Source organism: Aedes aegypti, chromosome 2 (assembly GCF_002204515.2).
Source record: "Aedes aegypti strain LVP_AGWG chromosome 2, AaegL5.0 Primary Assembly, whole genome shotgun sequence".
Classification (NCBI taxonomy): domain Eukaryota; kingdom Metazoa; phylum Arthropoda; class Insecta; order Diptera; family Culicidae; genus Aedes; species Aedes aegypti.
This window is the reverse complement of record NC_035108.1, coordinates 152,962,652-152,989,980: the sequence shown is the minus strand read 5'-3', so window position 1 is coordinate 152,989,980 and position 27,329 is coordinate 152,962,652. Positions and strand designations below refer to the sequence as shown.

At 37.5% G+C, this 27,329-nt stretch overlaps 2 protein-coding genes across 4 annotated transcripts; one reads left to right on the top strand and one right to left on the bottom strand.

Moving 5' to 3' along the window:
* The first annotated feature begins 137 nt into the window (after positions 1 to 137).
* On the top strand, positions 138 to 27,329 carry LOC110676129. 3 transcript variants are annotated; one of them, XM_021842787.1, is made up of 5 exons: positions 138 to 3,728; positions 24,691 to 24,957; positions 25,030 to 25,083; positions 25,154 to 25,472; positions 27,047 to 27,329. In XM_021842787.1, the coding sequence occupies exons 2-5, from the start codon at positions 24,873 to 24,875 to the stop codon at positions 27,063 to 27,065; spliced, it is 477 nt and encodes a 158-aa protein (XP_021698479.1). In that variant the 5' UTR covers positions 138 to 3,728; positions 24,691 to 24,872; the 3' UTR covers positions 27,066 to 27,329. The 3 variants fall into 3 exon arrangements, 1 of the variants encoding a protein (XP_021698479.1); XR_002500095.1 differs by lacking the exons at positions 24,691 to 24,957; positions 25,030 to 25,083; positions 25,154 to 25,472; positions 27,047 to 27,329 and adding an exon at positions 4,059 to 4,650 and having other exon boundaries at positions 145 to 3,467; positions 3,639 to 3,728; XR_002500094.1 differs by lacking the exons at positions 24,691 to 24,957; positions 25,030 to 25,083; positions 25,154 to 25,472; positions 27,047 to 27,329 and adding an exon at positions 4,059 to 4,650 and having other exon boundaries at positions 145 to 3,728.
* Positions 5,679 to 6,997, bottom strand: LOC5569606. Its single transcript, XM_001652837.2, has 3 exons — positions 6,320 to 6,997; positions 6,096 to 6,261; positions 5,679 to 6,026 (listed from the first exon to the last, which is right to left on the bottom strand). The coding sequence occupies exons 1-3, from the start codon at positions 6,541 to 6,543 to the stop codon at positions 5,985 to 5,987; spliced, it is 432 nt and encodes a 143-aa protein (XP_001652887.1). The 5' UTR covers positions 6,544 to 6,997; the 3' UTR covers positions 5,679 to 5,984.

The window sequence follows — 27,329 nt, the reverse complement described above, 5'->3', positions numbered from 1 at the left end:
AAAAAGAAATGTTAGCAGTAGTTTGGGCCTTAGGTTCTTTAAGAAATTTTATTTATGGTGCTAAGGTTAAAATTTATACAGACCATTTACCATTAACTTTTACAATTTCCCCGAAAAATAACAATGCGAAGCTTAAACGATGGAAAGCTTATATAGAAGAACACGATTATGAAATGTATTATAAACCAGGTAAATCCAATGTTGTAGCAGATGCTTTGTCTAGAATTCAATATAATTCTTTGACACCCACTAGGAATTCAGCAGATGATGATGACAGTTGTTATATACCATCAACTGAATCACCTATCAATGTTTTTAGGAATCAACTTATTTTCAAAATAGGACCTAACTCTAATTATCAGTTAGAAGTTCCTTTCCCAGGTTACAAAAGACATATTTTCACAGAACAACGTTTTACAATTGAATTTTTAAAATCAAAAATGAAAAATTATTTAAACCCAGGTTTATTGAATGGTATTTATACTAGCGAACCTATAATGGCTATTATTCAGGAAATTTATAAGGAACATTTTAATCCAAGAAATGTTAAAGTGAGATATTCTCAAAAACAGGTTACTGACCTAAGTGATGAAGAAAGACAATTGGAAGAAATCAAAATTATACATTTATTTGCTCATCGAAATGCTAAGGAAAATGCTTTGCAGTTGTTGAAAAATTTTTACTTCCCCAGAATGAATAAAATTGTTCAACAATTTGTAAAGACATGCGAAATTTGCAAAACGGAAAAGTATGAAAGAAATCCCCAAAAGTACATCTACGTAAAAACCCCTATTCCAAATTACCCATGTGAAATTATTCACATCGATATTTTTGTTTACGATCAGAACAATCTTTTTATATCTTCAATAGATAAATTTTCCAAATTTCTTAAAATGAGATCGATTAAATCAAAATCTATTATGGATATACAAGATGTGTTAATACAGTTATTATTTGATTGGGATGTGCCATCACAAATTATTATGGATAATGAAAGCACTTTTGTTTCCAATGTAATTGAACAAAGAATTAGGAATTTAGGTATTGAAATTTATAAGACACCAATACATCGATCCGAGACGAATGGACAAGTAGAAAGATGCCATTCGACAATTAGAGAAATTGTTAGGTGTATTAAACTTGAAAATCCAGAGTTATCTGTAAATGAACTTATACAAATGGCAGCTCATAAATATAATAATAGTATACACTCTTTTATAAAAAACACACCACACAATATTTTATTAGGAGAAAATGATCAAAATCTTACGTTTGAACAAAGAGGTAGACAAAGGGATTTTAATAATGAAAGGATTACGAACTTATTTAGGAAGGCAGATGAAAAAATAAATCAAGATAATCAGTACCAAATATTTGATCCAGGAACAGTAGCTTATGAGAAGATGCATGAATTATCCAAGAAAAAGAGTCGATATAGAAAAATACTAGTTAAAGAAAACCATGATACATATATTATTGACAATTCCAACAGAAAAATTCATAAATGCGATTTAAGGAAATTTCTTTGAATTCTTTTCGTTTCAGATTTATTATTGTTTCCATTACATTTTATTTTACATTTATTAATTCACTTATGCATATCCATGATCTTTCAAATAGCCCACTTGCAATAATACCCTTAGGAGAAGCCAAGATTAAGATTGGTTTTGTTAGAATTATACATCCTATAGACTTAGATGATATAAAGGAAGTTATATTGAAAATTAACAAAGATGTTCAACAAAGAGAAATTTGCAATAGTTTACAGGAGCTTATCAAAATTAAGAATCAGAAACTTTATGAAACTTATTTGAAAATCAAACCATTTATAAGAAGATTTAAGAGATGGGATGCAATAGGATCAACATGGAAATGGATTGCAGGATCACCGGATGCGGAGGATTTACGAATTATAAACTCATCAATTAATTCGCTTGTCAACAACAATAATCAGCAGATTATGATCAACAGAGCACTAAATGCGCAGATGCAAGGAATAACGGACGTTACTAATGAACTCTTAAGGAAACAATATGACGCAATGCAGAACCACTCGATTGAAATAAGTCAATTGATAATTTTATCAAATTTAGATTTATTGCAAAACCAGATGGAAACACTAGAGGATGCTATACTCTTGGCTAAGCATGGAATTCCCAGTAGTAAGTTGTTGTCAATTCACAGCTTTAACCATATCGCAACATCATTACAGCAACACGATATTTACCTATCATCATTCGAAGAATTATTAACCAGATCAACAGCACAGGTAGTACTGAACTCAACGCATATAGTCTACATATTGAAAATTCCCCAGCTATCGAAAGAGATTTATGAATATGATTATATTGATTCTATTATAAAAAATGAAAAACGGATCATTCTACAACAAAATTATATTTTGAGAAATACAACACATATATTTGAAACAAATCAACCCTGTATTGAGCAAGATGGATATTATCTTTGCGAAACATTACCACTAACATATACATCGGAATGCATCGATTTACTGATTAAAGGTAAACATTCAAATTGCAGCTTTGAGAGGATTTACTCGAATGGAATCATCAAGAGAATTAACGATGGAACAATTCTGGTAAACAACGCAGTTGTGGAAGTTTCTTCGAATTGTAGTAACTCAGATCAAAAACTGAACGGAACATATTTAATTCAGTTTGAGCAGTGCAGTTTACGAATCAACGGAGAACTTTACTCTAATTTTGAAATCTCAGTAGCAGGACGAGCGTATATGCCGACAACAGGACAGCTTGTTCACCAAATCAATATAATTGATGCACCACCACCAGAGTATTTACGAAATCTAACATTGGAACATCGTGATAAATTGGAACAGATACATTTGGAGAATCGTTCATTATCATGGAAATTCAACGTCTTTGGATCAATTGGATTATCTACAATCTCAATGATAATCATAATCATAATTGTTATGCTTTACTTTTCAAAACTCTCTTTCACCAGAATAAACCTAGAAATGCCAAAACAGGAGATACCTCTGAAGGAGTTAGCCACGGCACCCGAGGAAATAAGCAATGAGTCATCGGATGAATTATCAGATGACAGAAGACGAGAAATCGAAAGTTTTGTCAACATGCCTTCACCGTACAGGAATGTAAGCCAAACGCTTAGTCAACTTTGCGGACAAAGTTGATTTAAGAGGGGAGGAGTTACGACCAGACCTACCAGATGATAGCCGACACTTGGTTATGGCTAATTAATGGAGTCATGCGCGCAGTCATATGTGGAATCATAACACCTGTGTCAATAATAGGAAAGCCGGCAGTTCGTCAGTAAACCCAAACACTGATTAGCGGACCAGCAGTGGAGACCAGACGCAGTACCCAGAATCTAAACAGTTGCATTCCATTCTGAGCTATATAAAGCATAGGAACCATTTGATCATTGTCTTTAGTTTCTATCTAACTTCCAATAGTGAATAATGTGTTAGTTTTAAGTTAGGTTTAAGGAAATAAAAGTTTTTTTTTTACTCAACCGAGTAGAGAAAAGCCTAATTTTCCGTCTCGGGAAACAAGGGATTCTCGAGATGAATGTAAAAATTGATGAAATCTAATTAATTTTAATGCAAAAAAAAAAACAATGACGTTTTCTCTCAGATTTAAGTTTTGTTTGATGAATAGAAAAGCATTTGGAAGTGAAGATAATATAAATGGGTTTTCATTGTCATGAAAATGTTAAATGACCAGGTAAGTAAACTTTTTTTTACTTTTCTTTACAACATAAGCCGTTTTCATAACCCTAAAGTGAGAAAGCCAAGCGATATGGCCGGGAAATTAACACTCTAATCCAAATGATATACGAACTGAGTTGGCTTTTTCATTTAAACTAGATAATTTGTTGTTGGCCCAGAGCGTCCAAATTAGAGTGTCCATTTCCAGGCTATTTTGCTTGTCCCGGAATCGAAGCTTGCCCCGGGAAATCCCGGGATATTTCAATATTCACAGAGGATCACAAATTTAAAAATATCATAGTGAGCCAAAATCAATAATTTTCAACTCTGGTTATTTGTATTTCAGGAATATGACATAAGTCTGTAATGTGTAGGATCTCATAGCGAAGAACAGCAAAATAAGGGTAAAACAACCTATTATGAATACGTAGAAAAAAAATTAATTGGGGATGGATCAATTAATAATATCTGACAGCGCTGTGAGCATTTTGTCATAAGAATTGTCCTTGTTTCCTGCATTTATTGTTAAGATCCATGGTTGATGCTGGGATTTTTATTCGTTGGAGTTTTTTTGTGAACTGTATCTAAAATTTGATCTGGTTCCGCTCAACAAAAAGCTTTTCCACCATTTGTGTTTGTTTCAAAGTGCAATTTATTACTTTTCATATCGAAAATGTTTTTTCCTTGGATATTATCTGCTAATGTGAAGTGAAGTCCGATGATGCAAATCACAGAAATCTACTTTGCTAGGATGTGATCCATAATTATGGAAATCAATCAATTTCTGGCCCATATTCAGAATCACTTGTTGAAACTGCTAATAATCAGTGTTTAGCATAATTATTCAGGAAATATGTTGTTCAAAGATAACATTATACTGAACTCAGGTGACCAAGTCATTTCAATTTCATAATAGTTAGTATTTACCATGCTTATCAGTAGAGACAATGGAAATTCGCGGCAAAATTTTAGAAATTTCGCGGGTGACCCAGGCGATAAAACCAAAATTTCGCGGCTTTGTCGCGGTTCCATAAATATGATCATATTTAATATTTAAAATGCATGTTTACATTTAAAATATTTTTGCCATTTCTCATCGTAATAGGCTGTTTATCATCACGCCAATCTGTCATGAAACGGCTTAATTTTCTTCACTGAAGTATACAGTGCGGCAATAGTCATTACGCAACTGAAACCAGTGCTGTACTGATTCATTACGCAACTGTTTCGAGTTGCGTAATGAATCATTTCACAACAATTTTTCAGAAATTGCAAAATGAAGGTGAATGCATTCCGATATATTTTCTGATACCCTCAAGAGGTCTTCTACGAAATTGCATGAAATGTTGTACGTAACTCGTTGCAGAACTAGATTTTTACAGCACTCGTCGTAATTATCTTATTCGGCAAGCCTCGTAAGATAAATTTACGACTCGTGCTGTAAAAATCATCATTCTGCAACTTGTTCCGTAAACTACTATTTTATATGTGTAAATTTACCGGAACTTCATTACATGTTTTTTCATTTTTCAAATTTAGATTATAAGTTTAATATTATATTGCCAATGTAAAATTTCAAACACAACAAGAAAACCATCCAACTTGAATCTAAACGATTAGAAGATTTTAGATGGAACCTTGAATTAAAAATAAATTACCCATTTTCATAAGCAAACATCCTAAATTAACTGGGATTGTAATATAAATTCTTTAAATTTAACAAATTTCGTGGCACTTCGCGGGATTTTCGAAATTTTGCGGCGAAGGCCAAATTTCGTGGATTTCGCGGCTTCCGCGAAATCGCGAATTTCCATTGTCCCTACTTATCAGCTTACAAATGCTGAAGACACTTCTTACAGAAAACGACGACTTAGTGATAGCTGTGTAATGCCAATTCAACATTTGTCACAAACTCTATTATTTTGCCATTCATCTCGTCTCATTCTACAAAATAAAAAGACAACACTTGACTGTCGGAATATTTTTTACGTATACTTGGAAATCATAAATTAGCAGGATTTAGGAACATGGATACTTGAACCGTTTGTTAGCTTTGAAAGTCACGCAATACTCTTCTTTCTAAGTGTTTTATTAGTGTTGAGCTCATTTGAGTCATATAACCGCGGTCTGAACGATTAGTTATATGTAAAGATAAGAAGAAAAACAGTATGTAAAAACTAACAACGAATTAACGGACTGCGGCTTCCAGTGTTTGAAGGAAAATTTGCATTTCGTTTGAAGTGACACGTCCGGAGCACAAGGCGTTCAAGGCTCATACAAGTTGATTACCGGTCGACTTCTTCGCTGCTACAACCTACGGAATGATTCATGTGAGATTCACGTTCGATTTTATGTACAGTCGGTTTTTTCGGAACACATTTACCGGTTTTTGTTTGTAGAAAGCACGTTGCTCTGCTTTTGAAGCGCCATTATTGAAGCCTTTATCAAAAAATGATTGGATGAAGTTGTCTTTGGTTTGTTTCTGGTGTCCGGCAGCGGGGTTCAGGGCATTTGATTTCAGATACGAATTCGCGTGATCAGTCGAATGGCTGGAAGCAACCCAAAGTACATTACATAACGCGCATATTTTATGCTGTTTTTACAGACCTGATGTCGCGTTTCACTCTGGAGTCACCTTTCTCTTGTGCTCTCAGCTGTTGACGTCGTAGCAACTTGCTTGGCCTTTTTACATAGAGCGATGTCTCGACAAGCACTTCTTCGAAAGCTGTTCCATTGGATGGTGTGTAAGGTTTGGAATCGGTTTGACCATAAACGGTCAAAACTCCAAAAACCAAAACCACTAACACAATTTGCGTAGTTAAACTGTTCATTATCAGCTGTAATTTTCAGCACAATGATGAAAGGAACTCAACACAATTAACTACGTACTGGCCTCGCGATAGAGTTGAGTTGCTAATAGATTAATCGTTCGCACTGGACTGACTCAAATCAAACAAATGTGCATATTAATCTGCTTCGGGGACTTGAGTGTATGCTTCCCACGAACACTTACTAGGTACTATTTTTTAACGAGAGGTGGTTAATTCAGACTACTGACTTAGTTGAAGAAAGTCAGTAGGGGTAAATGTGAAGTGGTGTGAAAGGGCCCTGGCCAGCTGTACGCACATTATATCACCTGAATGCAAAAGGTGCTGGAAGATATGGATATTATTTGAACTAGAAATTTAGATGATTGACCGATATATTCATAAATAGTATGTTACTAGGAATCAGTAAATTACAATAAGCCACTTTGCAGAGCAATAATGATTAACGAATTCAAATTGATTTTGTTCTCTTTATTAACGAGATTTTTAGCCCTAGGCTTGTTCATCTCGGGACCAACGACTTTACTTCTTCACTTTTACGTTATAAGTGACTATCTAGGAGATGGGATTTAATCGCTGGTCATAGGCGTGTGCTCTAATGTTGCAATAATTAATAATGATGAATGATTATGATTGTTGATTAAGACGAATTACATATTAATTTGGTTAGTCACCGAACTCGACCATCTTCGATTAGAATTAAATTTTACTAATTTTTTCGGTATTATAGAATGAGTGTTTTTCATATATAAATCGATCTTTTTGAAGAAAAAATAAATTGGAAATCTTTTGAAAGTGTCATGAATCTTGTGGATAAGTATTTTTACACGCATGAAGTTTGAAATCTGTGGCAAATTACACAATCAAATTGCCATACAAACTGGCAAACTTGCATGCAAGTTGCCTTAAATAGTCAAAATTTGCATTTTCAACAGTCAATATCTGTGCTGTTACTTCAACAAGGCCTAACTGACATGAGCGATTTCTCTTCATCGAATCTTTCTTTCGCTAATAACTTCGCTAAATCAGACAAATCTGTAATATTTCTTGTTAATAAAGCAAGATATAGTGATTCTTCATCCTACAGTACAAAAATATGTTACGACAAGAGAATGAAAAAAAATGAAATTTAGCGTGACATACTTTGTGTAGTTAGTTATACTGTGGAAACTGCTATGGTAGGTCAGTTTCTTCCATTACAGCCTGATCAGCAACATACATATGCACCAACTAACAATAAGCCCGGTGACGCAAAGGATGTGCTCTATGATAGCCTAGATAACGTTTATGGTGATTGCGCAAAACTAAATGTCAAGATACCCGGATAAAAATTACAATAGAGCTACACAACAAAGTAATAAAATTACAATAAATAAATAAATACATTCGTTTCTAGGGCAAAAAACAAAATTATGCACAAAAATTATCTCACTGGCCTTAAAATATGTTACCAAAAGTTCAAAGACAAGTAACATTGCGATCTTCAGTTAGTTGTGAAAAAACAGAGTTTTGTATTGTAAATATGTATTACAACCTTTATTTTATTGTAAAAATTACATTTAGTTCTGTTGTTACTTTATTATACTATACATTTCAATCAATCGTAATTACAATTTATTATGTTGTTTTGGCACAGTATATCTTGCGTTGAGTATCATAATATACGCTATTGGCACACTAGAAATCAAAATAATTTTCGTTACGTTGTCAGGGTTATTTTTTTCTTTCAAAATTTTTATATATATTTTTTTAAATACTTCCGTGACTCAAAATTAATTGAAAATTTGGTTCTGGATTAGATTTTAAAACACAAATCTGAAAATTAAATAATCTCAACTCTCATCAAAAGCCGATTGCGGATTTTCATTAAGGTAGCTATCGGTGTCGCGAATACAAAGAATACAAACCGAAGAGTAAGTATACTAAAAGTAAATAAAATTCATCTATTGTTACAGCATCACGTTTAATTTTCAACTAAAGATGCTTGAATGTTACATGATCGTGTAAATTTAAAGCGCATTCAATTGAAAAATAAGCGATTTGTCGTTGACATTTCACTTTATTTTGATGCTCTAAATATGAAATTTACAACATTTTTTTAGCTGTTACAAACAACAATGACCTGCGGCTTGTTATCTTTGCTACAAGGGGACGATCTGCACAATCTGCACATCTTCACAACTACTATAGAAAAAGTTTTGTCTATGCACATTCACACTAATTTGCACTGAGTAGTCCATACAACTCTTAAAGCTACAGGTAACAAACTAACATGTACAGCTGGGAGGATTTCACATTAGAAGAATTTGTTCACTTTTCTATAAAATATCATGAGTCATGATTCATGACGAAGAGATAGAGGGCTCAACACAAAAGATTGGCATTTTCCATAGTAATCTCCATATAAACTTCAAATGGCGTGTGCACAGTTAAATTTCTTTCGAATCACTTCAAACTTTGGGAGGATGCTATTTACCATAATCAAAATCGTTTAAGCATAGGGGAGCAAACATTTCAAAATTTGTATCACTCTAATGCACATCTTGGCTACTTTTTGTCACTATCATTGGCGTAGGAACAGGGGGGGCCAGGGGGGCCTGGCCCCCTCCAGAATCATCCAGGCCCCCCCAGAAAATTTTAATGATAATAAAAATGAAAATTTTAACAAAAACTATTTAACATGAAGCGAAATCTTCTGATTCAATGTACATGACTAACAAAAATCTCTTCTATAGTAACGTTATTTTATGTTGAACATCTATAGTGATGAAACCTCGCTTGTCTTATACAACATCAGCGTGGCGGTTCTGACTTCGGTGAATCGCGCGACAACCGAAATCTTAACCGTCCGGCCGTCGATTGAATGGTTTTTTGTTAGAAATAGCTTCTTGTTGTTTGCGATAAGCGTAATTTTTCGACATTTCCGTTGTAAAAATATCGTGGTACAAAAAAGGCAATATCCGGGAAATTGGATTCCCAAAATTCGTTTTTTTTTCTGAATAATCCAAATAAATGCTGTTTCAGCTTAAAGCAGCATATTCACTGCATTATAATTTTTCATGTTTTTGAGGGATACCCTGCTCAAGGTTATGTTCGAAAAAAATTGAAAAAATATACAAAATTACTAAAGAAATTTCTCAGACAGTACATAGCGGGAATTTTTGTCGAAAAATAAGGCTTGACTTTCAAAAAATTTCGGCATGGGCAAGTTTTCTAAAATTTTCCAAAAAACTTTTCGACACTCTTTATGAAATTTTAGTATGATGACATTCTTGAAGAAATATTGAAAGGTGGCTTCAGAAATTTTGAAAATCTCTTGAAAATTAGTCGAGTAATATTGTGGGACTTGTTCATACTTTCAAAGCAATTTCCTCCTGATGGACATTCGTTCTATGTCTACTTTTTATTAGAAAACTGATTCCGGAATATAATCTCGGATTTACCAAAAAAAAAATGTTACCTAATCTTTTGAAAGTTCAGCATTCCTCTAAAAATAATTGATTCTATCAAATCTTATACTGAGATATTTCGCTGAAAGTTGTATAAGAAATACTTCTGTTCCTTCAAATAGTTTTCCCAAAAAATGATTACTTATTATTTCACGAAGTTTATCAAAAGCCCTTGAGAAATATTTCTAAAATACATAAAATAATTGCGTCAAAAATTCTCTTATGTTTTCCTTTTCTAGAAATTTTGCTTCAAGTCTCCGGATTATTCAAGAATTAAAAAGAAAATTGTTTTTGGAATGTTTCTTGCCTGCGAATCTTCGGAGGAAATTAGTCGAAAAACTCCAAGAAATTTTTGCTTCCAAAATAAGCATAGCGGTAAAGAAATCTGTAGAGAACCATGTAGCGAAATAACAGGGAAAGGAGTGAGGATTTCATAAGATATTCATAAAGACATTCATTCATAAAGAAGGATAGATTCCAAAGACAATTTCCAAAGTAGTTCTGATGGAACTTCTTGAGAAATTTGTTTTATTTGTAAATTCATTAGAGAGGTTGCAGCTATCCTGTAATTTTCCAGGTTATAAATAATAAGGACTGTTCATTTTATAAAGAGGTCACTTTGTTTATGCTATATCTTTTTAATTTATTGATAAAATCGAAATCGGTTTTCTGTGCATCGTTCAACTATTATTCTATAATGCTATGAATATATGAAATCTTAGAAAATGCTTTTGGTTGATGAGCTAAATAGTTTTTCCAAAAACTCATAAGAAAAGCTGTTCGTCAAAGTTTAACATTATTATTCGCAAAACAAAAATCCTAATGTTTATGAACAAAGTGTATGTTTGTATTATTTACTATCCCACTCCCTTTAAAAAAATCAATTATATTCCACCATTCTCTGACATTAAGTAACTTTAGTGATTTACCCATTTATGGCCAAATTTGCTGATACACAATCATTTCACTCCCAGCAAAAGAAAAAAAGTAGAAAGCGTGTTCAAAACTAGTTTGGCTTACTAAAGAAACTATATTTGTACAAACGAGAGCTAAATCGTGCGTTAAACCATAGTCTTAAGTATAAATTTTACTGTTTATGGTAGTTTTACTAAAAAGTCTCATACTTTTAAAATCGTGTACGCATATTTATCGATCTATAGCAAATGGTAAATGGTTTTCTACAAATATTTCAATTGGCAATCTCAGAATAACATACTATAAAAATAATATGTGGAAAATTAAATCGATAAGATAAGTAACTTTATGAAGGCGTAAGTTGTTTTTCATATTAATACTATATTAGGACTTCCGTCAGGACATACCTTTAATCAAAAAATTCTGCTCATATCAGTTCCCTTCAAATTCTAAATTGTTTTCTCTGAAAAATATAGGGGAAAAATGCTTTTATTCTATCTGTAAAATTGTTGTTTCAAAAATAGCTTGATTTTTTCCATCAGGCTTCTGATTGATAATGCTTTCAAAAACAAGCCTTTTTTGAAAAAAAAAATATATATATATATATATATATATATATATATAAATATATATATATATATATATATATATATATATATATATATATATATATATATATATATATATATATATATATATATATATATATATATATATATATATATATATATATATATATATATATATATATATATATATATATATATATATATATATATATATATATATATATATATATATATATATATATATATATATATATTTATATATATATATACATATATATATATTTATATATATATATATATATATATGGTCGATGTACCAATAGCCGCATAGCTAAGAACAAAAATTCGTATAAAATCGAAAAATACCGCTAGCGTCATTATATTTACATCATCTGAGAGCTTTTTATCTTGGTTTTGTGGGAAAAATATGAAAACTACGAGAACTCAAATATTTGTATTTATTATCGCGTGTGCCACTATAGGAATGCATGTGCCTATAGTAGCACTATTTTTAATTTCTGTTCCTATAGTAGCACTAGCTCACGGCGTTGACAAAATACAAATCAAAACAGTATTTTTACAAAACTTTTATATTTTTCCTGCAAAGTGTGGATCAAAAGCTTTCGTTTGATGTAAAAAAGTTCTTAATTCATCAATTATTTCGTATAATAAAAAAATAGTTTCTCCCAGTAGTGCTACTATAGGAACAATAGGTTTACTATAGGCGCAAGGGAGCTCAAATTTTAAGCAAAACTAATTATTTCGATCATTTTTTGAACAAAATCCGGCTGTGTATCAATGGTGTTTAGCTAAATAGCTCCTGACCTTCATGTCAAAAAATGTTTTGAAAAGATTTATAGCCAAACGGCCGTAAAAAGCCACTAGTGCGACTATAGGGGACTGTTCACTAAGAGAGCACCGACCCTAGTCGAATTTTCCAAACAATCATTAATTTTGATAACCTCCAAAAATCGACCGTTCTAATCGTTGTGCCATATTCGTGTGAAATTTAATTATTTTGCAGAATTTTTATTATCGCAACATTGTACAATACTATTCGAACGATGTGCAGAAAACCGCTTGTAATTTCATTGATGAATTAAAAAGATACTGCATGCACAAGATGTCCACTTTATAATATGAACAGTCCTTAACTTAATTTTCATTGTACCATTGCCCATCCATTGTTTTAACTGATTCAACAATTTGTTGTTTCTCCTTCCTTCCCATGACGCTTTAAGGAACTTCGTACAAAAATCTTTCCATACTACAAAAACCAACATTTCAAAGAATCTATAAAAAGGTAAATTATGATAGTTTAAAAAATGCAGAATTCTTATACGTATGGTTTTGGATTTCTCAAAGCCCATCAGGAATTCCTCAAAAAATTTTCAAAGTAATGCAAAGTCTACCCAAAGATTTAAATTAATTAAAATCTTACATTACGAATTTTACCACAATATATCTTCCGTAATGTCCTTAAAAAAATACCGGCAATATTTTCGCGTTACTACAAAATAATCGATAATACACCCTTTAAAACAGTTTGCTTGGAATTTCTTAAGTTAGGAAAATGGGCTCTACATTAATATGTTCAACATAGTATCATGAAACTGTCTAGTTCATACAAAATGTTATGTAAGATTTTAGTAACAAATACGTTCAGTTGAAATTCCATCCATTTTAACACCAATCATTTTCTGATATAGAAGACGAAGGAAAAAGAGCAAGAATTTTTGTAGTAAATCCTGCATGGACATTTTTTCTCTGAAATACATTGTCAACAAAAATTAGTAATTTTTCGCGAATTATTTTTAAGCTGCAATTATTATTTAAAAAAATTCCAAAAAAGTTCTTTAATTTTTTTGTATGTTTATTTTTTATGGAGTGATTCGTAGGAGGAGTTTGTAAAGCAATCACTGAAAAATTTTAATATGGATAGCGGAAACATTTTTAAATGTTATTTCTAGAAGAATCCTGAGATTACGATTTGAAAAAAAAAATTGAGTTGTTTCTAGAGCCCGAAGAAATACTTGATGGAGCTGTAACTTTGATGAAAACTTTCTTTGAAAATTCCCATTTGGTAAAGAAAATGTAAAGAAAAAAATCTCTGGAAAATACTTGGAAGAATCTCTGGTAAATTTTTCGGAAGCATCTTAGGGAAGCAATAATATAATTCTTTAAGAAATGAACTAATTTGAGTATTTTCGCGGAAGAGGGAAAGGACAGTTGAACGTATTCCGCTAGGAACTTCCTAGGAATGTAAGAGTAGAAATTTTTGAAAAAAAAAAAATTGTTCGAGAAATTTTCTGGTGAAGTCTGGAAGTGATTTTCCGTTGGAATCCCAGGACAAACTCAGTGAAAATTAATAAATAAGTTCTTTAACAAAGCACTGAAAACTACGAAAACAATTCATGAACAAATCTCCGTAGGAATTCTCAGAGAAATCTCTTCAAAGCACATGTTTAAGTACTTGCGAAATTCGTGGAAGAATCACAAAGGATATTCCTTGTAAGTTTTTTTTCTAGAAATCTTGACTGGATTACAAAAAGAATGAATCTTTTCCGTTGTGAAAATTGAAAATAACAAATATCACTAATGTGCCGTGAAATGAAACAAAATAATATATGAATAAAAATCCGTTGAAATTACGAAATTTGTGAAAATCCTACTTATGGACCTTTGCACGAGTTCATTAATTTGACGTTTGAGCGGTGCCGTGTTATTTACGTGACCATGGCAACAAGTGAATTCGGCACCGCTCAAACGTCAAATTAGTGAACTCGTGCATTGGTCCATTGCTGTTGACAGTACTTTTGAAAAACAAGTATTTGCTAGGCCCCCCCTAGGCCCCCTCCAGAAAAAAATCCTAGCTACGCCAATGGTCACTATATAATATTCAAAATGCTACTGAAAATCTGTCTTTCTTATATTTTACGAAGAAAAAGAATGTGGCGGTACCACGAATAATTGAATCAAAATGAATATTAGTTTAAGTTGTACAGAATAATTTCCTTATGTTGAATTATATCATTGAATTACCCACTCACTTTGAGTGAAATACTGAATTCGAGTTCATTTTTTCATTTGCTCCACTCCGCATAACATTTGTAGAATGATTTCCCTGTTCGATTCTGGCTCTGAGCGTAAATCGACAGCCAAGCGATCCTTTTGCAGAAGACTGTGATCTCGGTTCGAGGCACGGGCATCGATCTGGGTTCAAGTACCGTTCGGGTGGGCAGCGAGTTGGATGATCGTGCCCACTTAGGGAAATTGAATGCTTTCTCCCGACGGGTAGAGAAAGTAGTATGCGTGAAGGTGATTTTAGGCCTTCGCGAAATTCTACTTCGTAGATTTCGCGTAATTTCCGGCGACGAAGATTTGAAAGTCTCGCGCCTAATCTGAGGATCCCTGAACTTAACTCTTTCACTTCGTTCTGGTCTGTGGAAGAGGCGAGAGCGGTCCTAGTATTCTAAACGCGCCGTGGTGTGAAGTTCTAGGTGAACTATAGTTAAACGTGAAGAGACCTTTAGGTAACTAATTTAGATTTTTCCTTTATTTTCCTCAAGTAGCCAATTTGGCAAAAGTTAAGTGCTGTGGTAGTGCTTTGTGGCGGTTATTGTGCGAGTGTTGAACCTTGAATGCGAAAGGTAATTCCGTGGTGCTATAAGGTGTCCGTCGGTATATGATACGTTAAGACCGTGTGTCGGCATGTTTCCGTTGACAGGATTTGTGGCAAGTTGCAAGGCCGGTCTTCTTCTTCTTTTTTGGCGTTACGTCCCCACTGGGACAGAGCCTGCTTCTCAGCTTAGTGTTCTTATGAGCACTTCCACAGTTATTAACTGAGAGCTTACTATGCCAATGACCATTTTTGCTTGCGTATATCGTGTGGCAGGTACGAAGATACTCTATGCCCTGGGAAGTCGAGAAAATTTCCAACCCGAAAAGATCCTCGACCGGTGGGATTCGAACCCACGACCCTCAGCTTGGTCTTGCTGAATAGCTGCGCGCTTACCGCTACGGCTATTTGGGCTGCAAGGCCGGTCACACCACACAAAATCGTCAGCGACCGTTTTCGACTCCGCAGTCCAGCTTCGGAGTTTTCCCGGCGGTACACGTGGGCCCGAGAGGGCAAGCGTACCATCAAACCGCGCCCTTGGCAGCAACAGCAAGCGAGTCGGTTTCGGACCGATATTCATAACCCAGAATATTTCCGTGTCATCAATCAGTTGTTTCACAGCGCATTGATTCTGCTGGTATTCTTTCAAAACTGAATTTTTATATAAGTTCCGTTGAGCGTCCCGAACCGGTTTCGAACCGGTAATCCCTGCGTGAGAGTCACGCACGCTTCCGACTGAGCCATCATTGGTGACGACCACCGATGTGACGGCTGTACCCCGTCGAGTAAGACCACGAATCCCGTGCGAGGCGCCGTTGATAACGGCAATTTAATAAATGAGTAGCAGTAGCGAAGTCCGGAGGAGATCCGCGTGTCGGCCACGTGAGGTGCCGCAGCAACCGCCGATGCTTCCACGCAAGTAAATTCAAACCGTGAGTACTCATTTTTTTTCTTTATCCCATGCGCATGGTGAATTTCGCCCCTAGCCAGAGATAAACCGCTAGCGTGGCCACACCGTTCATTCTGGCCCTACCGTTCATTCTGGCCCTACCGTTCGTCCCGTTCATGCTTCGGTAGTCGGCAACATAAATTGCACCCCCAATGAACACCATCCGTTGCACCGCACACAAATGAATTTAGCGCACAGAAGAGAATAAGAGAGTAGCTAGAGTAAAAAGGGAATGCAGTAGTAGAATAGGCCTAGAGTTTAAGATTGTAAATATGAACAGAAGCATGCAATGTCGATAAAGTAGAAGTTAAGAAATGAATTGAAATAAAAGTGAGGAAGTTTGAATTCCAAGAAGATGCGTTTTGAATAAATGATTACACTGCAGTCCAAGAGTTTTTGAACTGCTTATTTTGGGAGAAATCTAGAAAGGTAAATGTAAAGCGATTCTCACGTTTCGTGTCGTTTTATTTTTTATTTTTTTATTTTGGTAATTTACTGGAGAGGTTGACTCCGAAATCAACCAGACAGCTTTTTAATCGAACGAAGATTCGTTCGAGGTTTTCCAGTCTTGTTTTCCCGTGATGATAACCATCGCGAGCATTACTTTGTCGTCGGCGAAAATCACCTTTACGCACTCTAGTTTCCTAGGGGCCTTCCTTAGCCGAGTGGTTAGAGTCCGCGGCTACAAAGCAAAGCCATGCTGAAGGTGTCTGGGTTCGATTCCCGGTCGGTCCAGGATCTTTTTGTAATGGAAATTTCCTTGAGTTCCCTGGGCATATAATCTTACCTCTGCCATACGATATACGAATGCAAAAATGGCAACGATTGCTACGATCCGATCTCTTCACATCCAGAGCTGAGAGAGAGAGAGAGAGAGACAGAGAGAGAGAGAGAAGACAGTTCACTGACAGTTGGGATGTTTTCTTGCCTTCTTTGACTTTTTTCTTTAATTCTTGGATTGTGCACAATGGTCAAATGAACTTATTTTGGTCAAAATCATAATCACTTTTTATTGTTCATTATGCAAAAGGATATGGACATAAAAAAATCAATAGCGGTTTGCCAACACACAACTGTATAGGTATTCAATATTTTACAATGTGAAAGCAGCGGAAAACACTTAGAAATTTTAATTAGGTTCACTTGAATTTCGACGGTTTTTCACACTCTGCCCTTCAAATGTGTAGTTTCTCAATGACAGTTGATGACAGGTTCCCTTGACTTTTGGGAGCTCGTGATCTAAGCCAGCTGTCTCCTCTCTCTCAGATCCAGAGTATCAACTGCGCAGTATCAGATACCGCTCCTTTTATGCTCGATTGCCACTTCAAATGGCTGAACTTTCGACTGGATAGCGTTCAAAGTAGAGTTGCCTTTCCTGAATCCAAACTGGTTAAAGACAGCCAGGCCGTTTGCATCTTCCATAAACAGTACTAGCCAGTTGAGGATCAACCTCTCCAATGACTTGCCTGTCGTATCTAGCAAACAGATAGGTTTATACGCCGACGGGTCACTTGGTGGTTTCCCCGCCTTTGGTAGAAGCACCAATTTCTGTCGCTTTCGTACATCCGGGAAGATTCCTTAATCGATGCAGCATTGCATCGCGGTTCTGAACATGTCCGAATCCGCATTAACTGCCACTTTTAGGGCAACATTCGGGAAACCATAGGGTCCCGATGCCTTATTTGACGCGAATGATTTCACGACTTCTGCCAGCTCTTTCTTTCTTCATCATCCTCGCGACTTCTTCTCCTTCATCTACTGCATATGGCGCCGGGGGTCAGGTAGGAAGAGTACATCGATTATCGATCGCAGCAGTTCGGGTGACTTCTCTGGAGGCGCCGTGGATCCTTTGGTTTTAGCCATTACCACTCTGTAGCCGTCACCCTACGGATGGCACTCTGCCTCAGACAATCACAGCATGTCGGTTTTCGACTCATGATTTTCTTTTTGGGAGCTAACTTTGCCTCTCTGAATGCTGCACCGCGTTCTTCCCTTTGTGCTTCTGTGCGTGCGCGTTGCAATCCTCGTCTAGCCATAAGGCAGATCGCTCGAGGATTTGCAATTGATTCGCACCACCAGTACACCGGCGGCCTGTCCTTTCTGGGAGGGGTTTTTCTCGGCATGGAAGCATCACACGCTCGTGATATCATAGCAACTAGATCTTCACCTTTTAGGTCCAGCGTGTTCTGCTCGCGCCTCAGGGGTTCAGTGAATACTTCAACGCGCCAGTTCATGGTTCCTATAAAGTTAGGACTACAGACCGCCACGTCGACAAGTCCGCACCATTTCTGGTGCTCAACTGTATCCATATATGCCAGCACTATATTTAATACGGCCAGGGATTTCAACAATAGTTGACCTCTTTGGTTGGTGCAGCATTAAGCCAACTTTTAAGATTGCAGAACAACTTAAAAAGCACTAATCTAGTGAAGGAAGTATCGAACAAGAGTGCACTTTTTTATATTGGCTTGGTGCACTAGCAGAAAGCTTAAAACAAGAAGAACAGGAACGTTTGCCTACTATCTCTCCAGTTCAGTGCCTTTAAAAAACGTCCAACAATCGCAATACTCATCAGAAAACCCTGCAGCTTTTGTCGAGTTCGTGTAAGATTATAAATACTTTGATCGCACGCAGAAGAGCTGGGCACCTCAAACTGGAGAAGTACAACCGAAGACTGATGAAGATGGAACTCTACAATACGCATGGTAATTGCGTGAGCCAATGAGGTAGGTATTGTATTTGCCACTATTTGAGAAAAACTACATAAGTACCCTGAGCGGGTCGTATGATTCACGTTTATTCGCTCATTCATTTGGCCTCTTTATTTATTTATTTATTGGAGTAGGGAAAAGCCCCTAGGAGTGGCGTTCCTTTCGAAGCACTTCTCCTAGAGGCATAAAACCTTCTCTTCTTTTCATCAAAACATTACAATAAACATGCACTTCCAGTGAGAAATAATTCTCTTTGAAGGGAGTGCGGTAAATCTAATTCAATTAATTAACTTCCTAAATTAATAATTACTAATTTACACGGCTACAAATAATTTGAATTCAAAAAATAACAATTCGAGCAACGAGAAAAACACATGGCGAGGATTGATGATCAGCGGTGATATCTGCAGGAAAGGTCTTCTGGCGATTCTTCCTAACCGAGCAACCAGGCGCCGATGCTGACGCACCAGTGAAGTGTGGTTGGCGTTAAGCAGTGAAAAGCTGGAGAAGTAAGTGGCGAATCTTCCTGACCGAGCAACCAGGCGCTGTTGTTGACGGAGCACCGGAGTTCTTTTGGAGCAGCGTGGGGCGTCATGCTCAAGGAACGGGTCATCGCTTGTGTAAAGGTGCATGGCAAACTGATTGGCGTTGACGTGTGATGGAGCTGGAACCATTTGAAGACAATTTTAATGGGCGCAGTATCACTGGCTTCGGCCAGACATATACCAGTCATCATTACCTGGAAAAAGGAACTGGTGATTCTTCCTGGCCGAGCCACCAGGCGCAGATGTTGACGAAACAGCTGAGTACTGTTGAAGTAGCGTGGGGACAGCATGTTCAGGGTCATCGGTAGCGTAAAGATGCAGGACAAACTAGTTTCCGTTGTAGAGTGATGGAGCTGGAAAAGTAGCTGGCGATTCTTCCTGACCGAGAAACCAGGCGCAGGCGTTGACGGAACAGCAGAGTGTGGTTGGCGTTGCAAAGTGGAGGAGCTGGAACCATTTACGAGCAAATTTAACGAGCGTAGCATCACTGGCTTCGGCCAGACATATACCAGTCTTCATTACCTGGAAAAGTAACTGGCGATTCTTCCTGACCGAGAAACCAGGCGCAGGCATTGACGGAACAGCAGAGTGTGGTTAGCGTTGAAAAGTGGAGGAGCTGGAACCATTTACGAGCAAATTTAACGAGCGTAGCATCACTGGCTTCGGCCAGACATATACCAGTCATCATTACCTGGAAAAAGGAACTGGTGATTCTTCCTGACCGAACCACCAAGCGCAGATGTTGACGGATTAGCAGAGTGTGATTGCCGTTGAACAGTGGAGGAGCTGGAAAAGTAGCTGGCGATTCTTCTTGACCGCGACCAGGCGCAGGCGTTGACGTAACAGCGGGTGTGATTGCCGTTGAAAAGTGGAGGAGCTGGAACCATTTACGAGCAAATTTAACGAGCGTAGCATCACTGGCTTCGGCCAGACATATACCAGTCATCATTACCTGGAAAAAGGAATTGGTGATTCTTCCTGACCGAACCACCAAGCGCAGATGTTGACGGAGTAGCAGAGTGTGATTGCCGTTGAAAAGTGGAGAAGCAGTCTTCATTATCTGGAAAAGTAACTGGCGATTCTTCCTGACCAAGCAACCAGGCGCAGGCGTTGACGTAACAGCGGGGTGTGATTGCCGTTGAAAAGTGGAGGAGCTGGAACCATTTACGAGCAAATTTAACGAGCGTAGCATCACTGGCTTCGGCCAGACATATACCAGTCATCATTACCTGGAAAAAGGAATTGGTGATTCTTCCTGACCGAACCACCAAGCGCAGATGTTGACGGAGTAGCAGAGTGTGATTGCCGTTGAACAGTGGAGGAGCTGGAAAAGTAGCTGGCGATTCTTCTTGACCGCGACCAGGCGCAGGCGTTGACGTAACAGCGGGTGTGATTGCCGTTGAAAAGTGGAGGAGCTGGAACCATTTACGAGCAAATTTAACGAGCGTAGCATCACTGGCTTCGGCCAGACATATACCAGTCATCATTACCTGGAAAAAGGAACTGGTGATTCTTCCTGACCGAACCACCAGGCGCAGATGTTGACGGAGTAGCAGAGTGTGATTGCCGTTGAACAGTGGAGGAGCTGGAAAAGTAGCTGGCGATTCTTCTTGACCGCGACCAGGCGCAGGCGTTGACGTAACAGCGGGGTGTGATTGCCGTTGAAAAGTGGAGGAGCTGGAACCATTTACGAGCAAATTTAACGAGCGTAGCATCACTGGCTTCGGCCAGACATATACCAGTCATCATTACCTGGAAAAAGGAACTGGTGATTCTTCCTGACCGAACCACCAGGCGCAGATGTTGACGGAGTAGCAGAGTGTGATTGCCGTTGAACAGTGGAGGAGCTGGAAAAGTAGCTGGCGATTCTTCTTGACCGCGACCAGGCGCAGGCGTTGACGTAACAGCGGGGTGTGATTGCCGTTGAAAAGTGGAGAAGCTGGAAAAGTAACTGGCGATTCTTCCTGACCGAGCAAGCAGGCGCAGGCGTTGACGGAACAGCGGAGTGTGGTTGGCGTTGAAAAGTGAAGGAGCTGGACGTGACACTGGCGATTCTGCCTGACCTAGCAATCTGATGCTTAGTCTACGTACGTTGCAATTTTGCTTCTTATCAGACACAGAACCATTTTTTTGAAACGCTCCATATTTCTTTCAGCTTTCATATGAGGAGGTAGAGCATTGTAACGGTTGTATCCAAAGTATGCGAAGGATTTTTTCCCAGCTTCCGTTTTTGGACGGCCAATTACCAAGACTGCCTGGCTTCTGAGTGGGTATCGGGTAGATGTGTGTTGCAATTGTCGATTATGCAAAGTGCGGGGATTGGTTAAAATATTATGCATTTTAACTAGTCCTTCTTTCTCACGAAGTGCAGCAATGGGTAGAATCGCGTCGGCAGCTTCCTTGAACAATCTTAGAGTTGAAAACAGCAAAGGTCGTTGGTAAAGAATTTTCAAGCAGCGGTTTTGTGTTGATTGTAGTGCTCTGATTGCAGTTTTAGTTGCAGCTCCCCAGACTGATACCAGATATTGGAGTTTCGATTGAACAAATGCATGGTACATTGCCAACAATTCTTTCTGGGGCATAAATTTAGATACTTTCCACATTACACCACACGTGGCACTTAATTCTCGCTGTAGTGACGAAATATGCTCGTTCCACTGTAGTTTCGAATCAAAGGTGAGGCCGAGATACTTGAAAGATTGGACTTTGTCAACTACAGTCGTATTTACTACCAAATCCGCATGTCGAGGAATTTTGAGGCGAGGTGAATGAAACAGCATAAATTTCGTTTTTAAGAGATTCAGTGACAACATGTTTTCAGCAAAAAAGTGGTGCAGAACGGTCAAATCTTCTTTCATATGTTCAATGATCAAATCTGGATTTGCATTCTGATACGATAGGGACGTGTCATCGGCAAACATTCTAGGGTTTCCGTGTAATTTCAGTTTTGCCAAGTCATTAATATACAGTAGAAACAGAAGAGGGCCTACATTGCTGCCTTGGGGAACTCCTACCGTCACATCACGTTCGCTACTGAATGCTCCGTTTACAGACACATATTGCTTTCTTCCAGTCAGATAGCTCTCGAACAATTTGTTTGCCAGCCCTCTTATCCCAAGTTCGAAAAGAATGATGACAAGTCAAACGATGGAGGCCGGTATATTGCATGTATATGGAACGGTGATTCTCCTATGTCAAGGCGTAAGTGCACGTGATGAAATCCATTGGCATGTTCATTAGCTATCTCATCGAATGAAATTACTGATCGAACAAACACTGCTAAACCTCCACCCTGGGAATCAGGCCTACACGAGAAAATACTCTGGTATCCGTCGATGTTGTACAACTGCTGTCGATCCGATTTCACCCACGTTTCGCCAATTACTATAACATCAATTACTCCCGAATACAGTTCTAGTGTTTCTTTAAGCCAGTCAAACTTGTTGATATTATTCATTCCTCTTATATTAAGTTGCAATACTTTCAGTTGAAAATTAACTACAAGACTACTGTTGAAGTTTTTATTTAGTTGGGCAATAGAATCAAAATAATAATTAATCACATTTATTAAGATCAGTTTAAACAAATACAAAGAATAAGAAAATTACAAATTAGACATGTTAACGTTTTGGCTGCGGGATCAAAGGTGGTGATGTGCCAGACACGTTGAGCACTCTTTTGAGGTTTGTGGGCTGTAGACTTGCCAGTTGGAGTTTGCTGGTGATCTTCTCTATTTTCGAACCGTCCTGCCTTTTCAATAGTATCTTCCCGTCTCTTCCTGGCCAGATGTACTTGATCTTCAGTGTTTCCTGCAAGCTTTTAGCTTCCTGTAGTAGCTCTCTTCCATAAACCGTCAATTCATCTCGAATAGTGACCGTCCGTGTAGAACCGTTGTAAGCCGCGCATATGTTGGATGTCAGCACAGTTCCATGGGCACGTTTACGCTGGAATAGTTCTTCTTTCTCTTGTTCTGAATTGAATGAAACTAGGATTGGAGAAACACCGTTTGTTTGTTGCTTACCAATGATACGCCTAGCAGAAACGATCGCAGTAGCAGAGTTGAATCCACACTTCAGCAGCTCGCACACCTTTGATGCTAATTTAACGGTGTTTTCATTTTCAATCATTGGTAGGCCTAGCAGCACAGCGTTTTTAACTTTGGCTGCTCTGTTGACTCTATCCAGATCAACTTCTAGGCGATCCACGGTTCCAGCTAGTTCACCGCACGTCTCTTGCCACGCCTTCAGCTCCATCCGGATTTTTGAGTTTTCGGCCTTCACCTCCCCTACTTCTTCCTTGAACGATTTGAAATCCGCTTGTAGATGGTCAAACTGCTCAGCCAGAAAATCTTGGGACCTCTCTATTTGCTTGCTAGTAGCGACGATTTCGGAGATCTGTTGCTGTGATTTCTCTAGCACAGCACGAAACTTATCCGAGTCCTGTTTCACCTCATTCACAGCCTTCCCAAGCAGTTGCAGCTCACGGATGATATCGTCGTTTGTTGCCGTCTGTTTGCTTCCTCGTAGACACATCTCGCAGCACTCAACCGAGCAGAAAAACGGTTTGCTTTTTGCGCTTGCAACTGCACTTCCGTAAAGTTTCTTGCATCGAAAATGAGCACATTTGCCACAGTACGAACATTCGATCAATCGCTGCGAATCCTTCTCTGCTTTTTCACAAACATAGCAGAAAACGTCGTTTTCACTTTCAGACATCATTCAGACCATATATTACGCGATGGATGGAATAAATTTTGTTGTGAACAGTGGAATGACGATATGAAAAACAATATCAACCAAACGACAAAGCCTCAAGTGTGTTGGTGATTGTCGGAGTAAGCATGCGAGTACATCACAACACGCGTCGGAGTTCAATGTGGATGAATAGATGATATATCAGCTTACGAACGATACATAAAATACCTTATTTTAGCAAATTCAGTTGTGAAATGCTTTACATAGCGTTGGAGACCCCAGCTGCCTTGTCTTAACTTTCCACTTCCACGCAATCCTCGACCGTTTAGTCAGTATTTTCGTTATATTAGCTATTTATAGCGGAGCACTATGAAAGCAACTGTGTAATTAAAATCCAGGGCCGGCTTTTGATTCATGCTTGTGGGTAATTACATGTACATCAAACCCAAATATGCAAATTTCGGTGAATAAACAAGCGGTTTTTTTTGTCTTATGATGATTGATTGTCCAATCGACGAAAGAGCAGTCTATATTCGATGGTTATTGTGGTGACACGTTGCAGCCTAAATATGAAAGCCTTAAAATTTGTTATCGTTATTATTGCACTTTTCAACCCAATTTTGCAATTATCAGGTATATATGCAAATGTTTAGTAAGCATTCCAAGCATGTGCCAAACTAAAACTAAATTTATCTGTAGCCTCACCGATTAGCAACGTGCTGCTTCTAGGAATAGATCCAGATCAGCCAGCGATTGGCACTGATTGGAAGTTTATCTCTTTGATCAGACATAAACGTCAATTTGGGTAAGCTTAATGAAGCATAAAAAACTCATTTCATTCTAATTGCTCATACGTCTGCGTATCAGACTTGACTTTACCAATGCGTTTGCCAACGTTGGCACAAGAACGGGATCTGAAGGAGCAGAAGCACTTGCGGAGGCTCAAGCAGCTAATTATGATTCTGGGTAAGTGTTTTCTGAGTAGTTACTAATTAATTTGCACAGATTTAACGCAAGTTTATTTTTGGAAAATCGCAGTTATGGATTCTCTGGAGCAAACACCAACGCAAACTCTTTCAACCAAAACTATGGGTAATTGCATTTTTATAGTCGAATCGAAAATCATTCAAAATGCTAATGAAACAAATTCAATTTTCGACAGAGGATACGATTTCTCTAGTGCCAATGCGAATGCCAATGCGTTCAGCCAAGGATTTGGCCCTAATGGATTCGGCAGCAGCGCAGCAAATGCACAAGCTCAGTCATTCGAAAGTGGCGGTCCGCTTGGGTCATTTGGGGCATCTGCAGCCAATGCCGCATCGCAAGGGTTCACTTTTGGACCAGATGGCCTCTCCGGATCGGCATCTTTCGGTGGCAGTCAAACGTATAATCTGCCAGGCGACAGAGACGTATCGATATCGTACTCGCAAGGAATTTCAATTGGGCCGGATGGACTGCCGACATATTCCGGGGGACATGCAGTAAGTGTTAGCTAATTGATGTTGGCTGTTTCGTGTTTCAAATTTTAAAATATTGTAGTAATGAAGTTCATATCTGGAAATGTATAATAAAATTGTCTTATTTTTTTTTTACTTATATACACTTATATGCCGTAAACTTAAGTTTGCCCAAAAATACACACTAAATATACATCAAAAAATTGCCCAAAACAGGATTAATTGTAATATACTCAAAAATAGCAGTTTTTTGCAAACTGAAGTGGAAATGTGAAATTTTGGTGACATTTTCGCATGATCAGACAAATTTTGAAATAAAATATTGAAAAAGATTATCTTCAATTAATTCCATGCAACGAAAGTTTGACCAAAAATTACAATATTCACGTCGTGAAACAAGCCATTTAATTTTGTTGTTACAGTGATTATTCACGTCATAGTTGCAAGCATCATCAGAAATTTGCACTTCTTTCTTAATTAGGCAGTTCTTTGAAATTATCGTTGGAGGAGATAGTCACTAATATTTTCATATGGAACAACTTTTTTTTTGCAAGCAGGATACCTTTAAGGCTTTCATTGAAGTTAATTAGGCTATAATTCTAATCAGAATTTTACCCTTCTTTTAATAATCAGGTCCCCAATGGATCTAACAATAAGCTTACCAATTTTCTGCCATCATCATTTCTCCATTGTCTTGAATCACATACAGCTATTTTTTTTTCAGCTGAATTATCCCATAAACCAACAAAAGTTTTTACTGTAGCGGCGATTAGAGGCCGCCACACAGTGGTTTAAATTTAAAAATTCCACGCAAAAAATACACATTCTCAATTGTTTTGATCATTACAAGTGTCGTCGGTTCCATAGACCTTAAAGAGTTTGAGCCAGATATCTCCACGGGGATTGGCAGGGAGCGATTTGTATGATATCAAGAAGCTGTCCTTTACTTATTTTAAGTATCTACAGTGATAGAAGTGAATTTAAGGGGGTTAAAGACAGATGGAAATAAACTTGCATAGGGAAAGTTAAATATAGACAAAAATGAATTACCGGTCAGAAAAACTTATGTTGAAAACTAAAATTGCGCACGTTTTGATGAAGATGAAAAACTCGAGTTTTAAAGCAAAAATTAAGGTTTTTTGACAACTACTTAGGGTCAAAACATGAAAAAGAACTGTTTTTATTTTTGTGTGTGTTCATAGCTATTCGATATTGTATAGATAGTATCAGATAGTATAGATGAATCAGATGAATGGTTGACTTTGTTTTTCAGCTAAAACAACTTTGAAAATTGGGGTTTTGCCAGCTTTGTAGAAGCATCGACAAGTGTATTAGCGTTTCTTTGCCACAGCGGATTTATAGCTATAACCTTCATTTCTTTTAGAAATAGGCTGCTCTTCAGAGCATTGCAGTGTGGCTGTGTAAATCTCACCAAAATCAAAGGGCAAATCCAAACGAAACTTTGTATGTAAAAATTGTTTGCTGAAATGCTAGTTTTTTCATCTTTTGATGTTTGAAAAATACATTGTGTATCCAAAGGCGTTTAATAATAATAAGGAACCATACAATTATTTTCCTGCCTTCATTATTTTTTTTAGCGAACATCTAAACATATAACACTGAATCAACAATTTCATGCCACAACACTCGATTCGTGGCCGCATCTCCATCCTCGGTTCTGCCCTACGCTCGCCAAGTCGATGCGCACTTGATCCGCCCACCTAGCTTGCTGCGCCGGCATTCTTGCAACATGATCTGCATGTTGGAAGATCATGGAGAAGAAGATCTCGGGCGAACACTTCGTTGTCTGCTTCGCGGACGACATCGACATTATTGAAAGAAAATTTGAAACGGTGACAGCTGTCACCTAGATGCTTGACG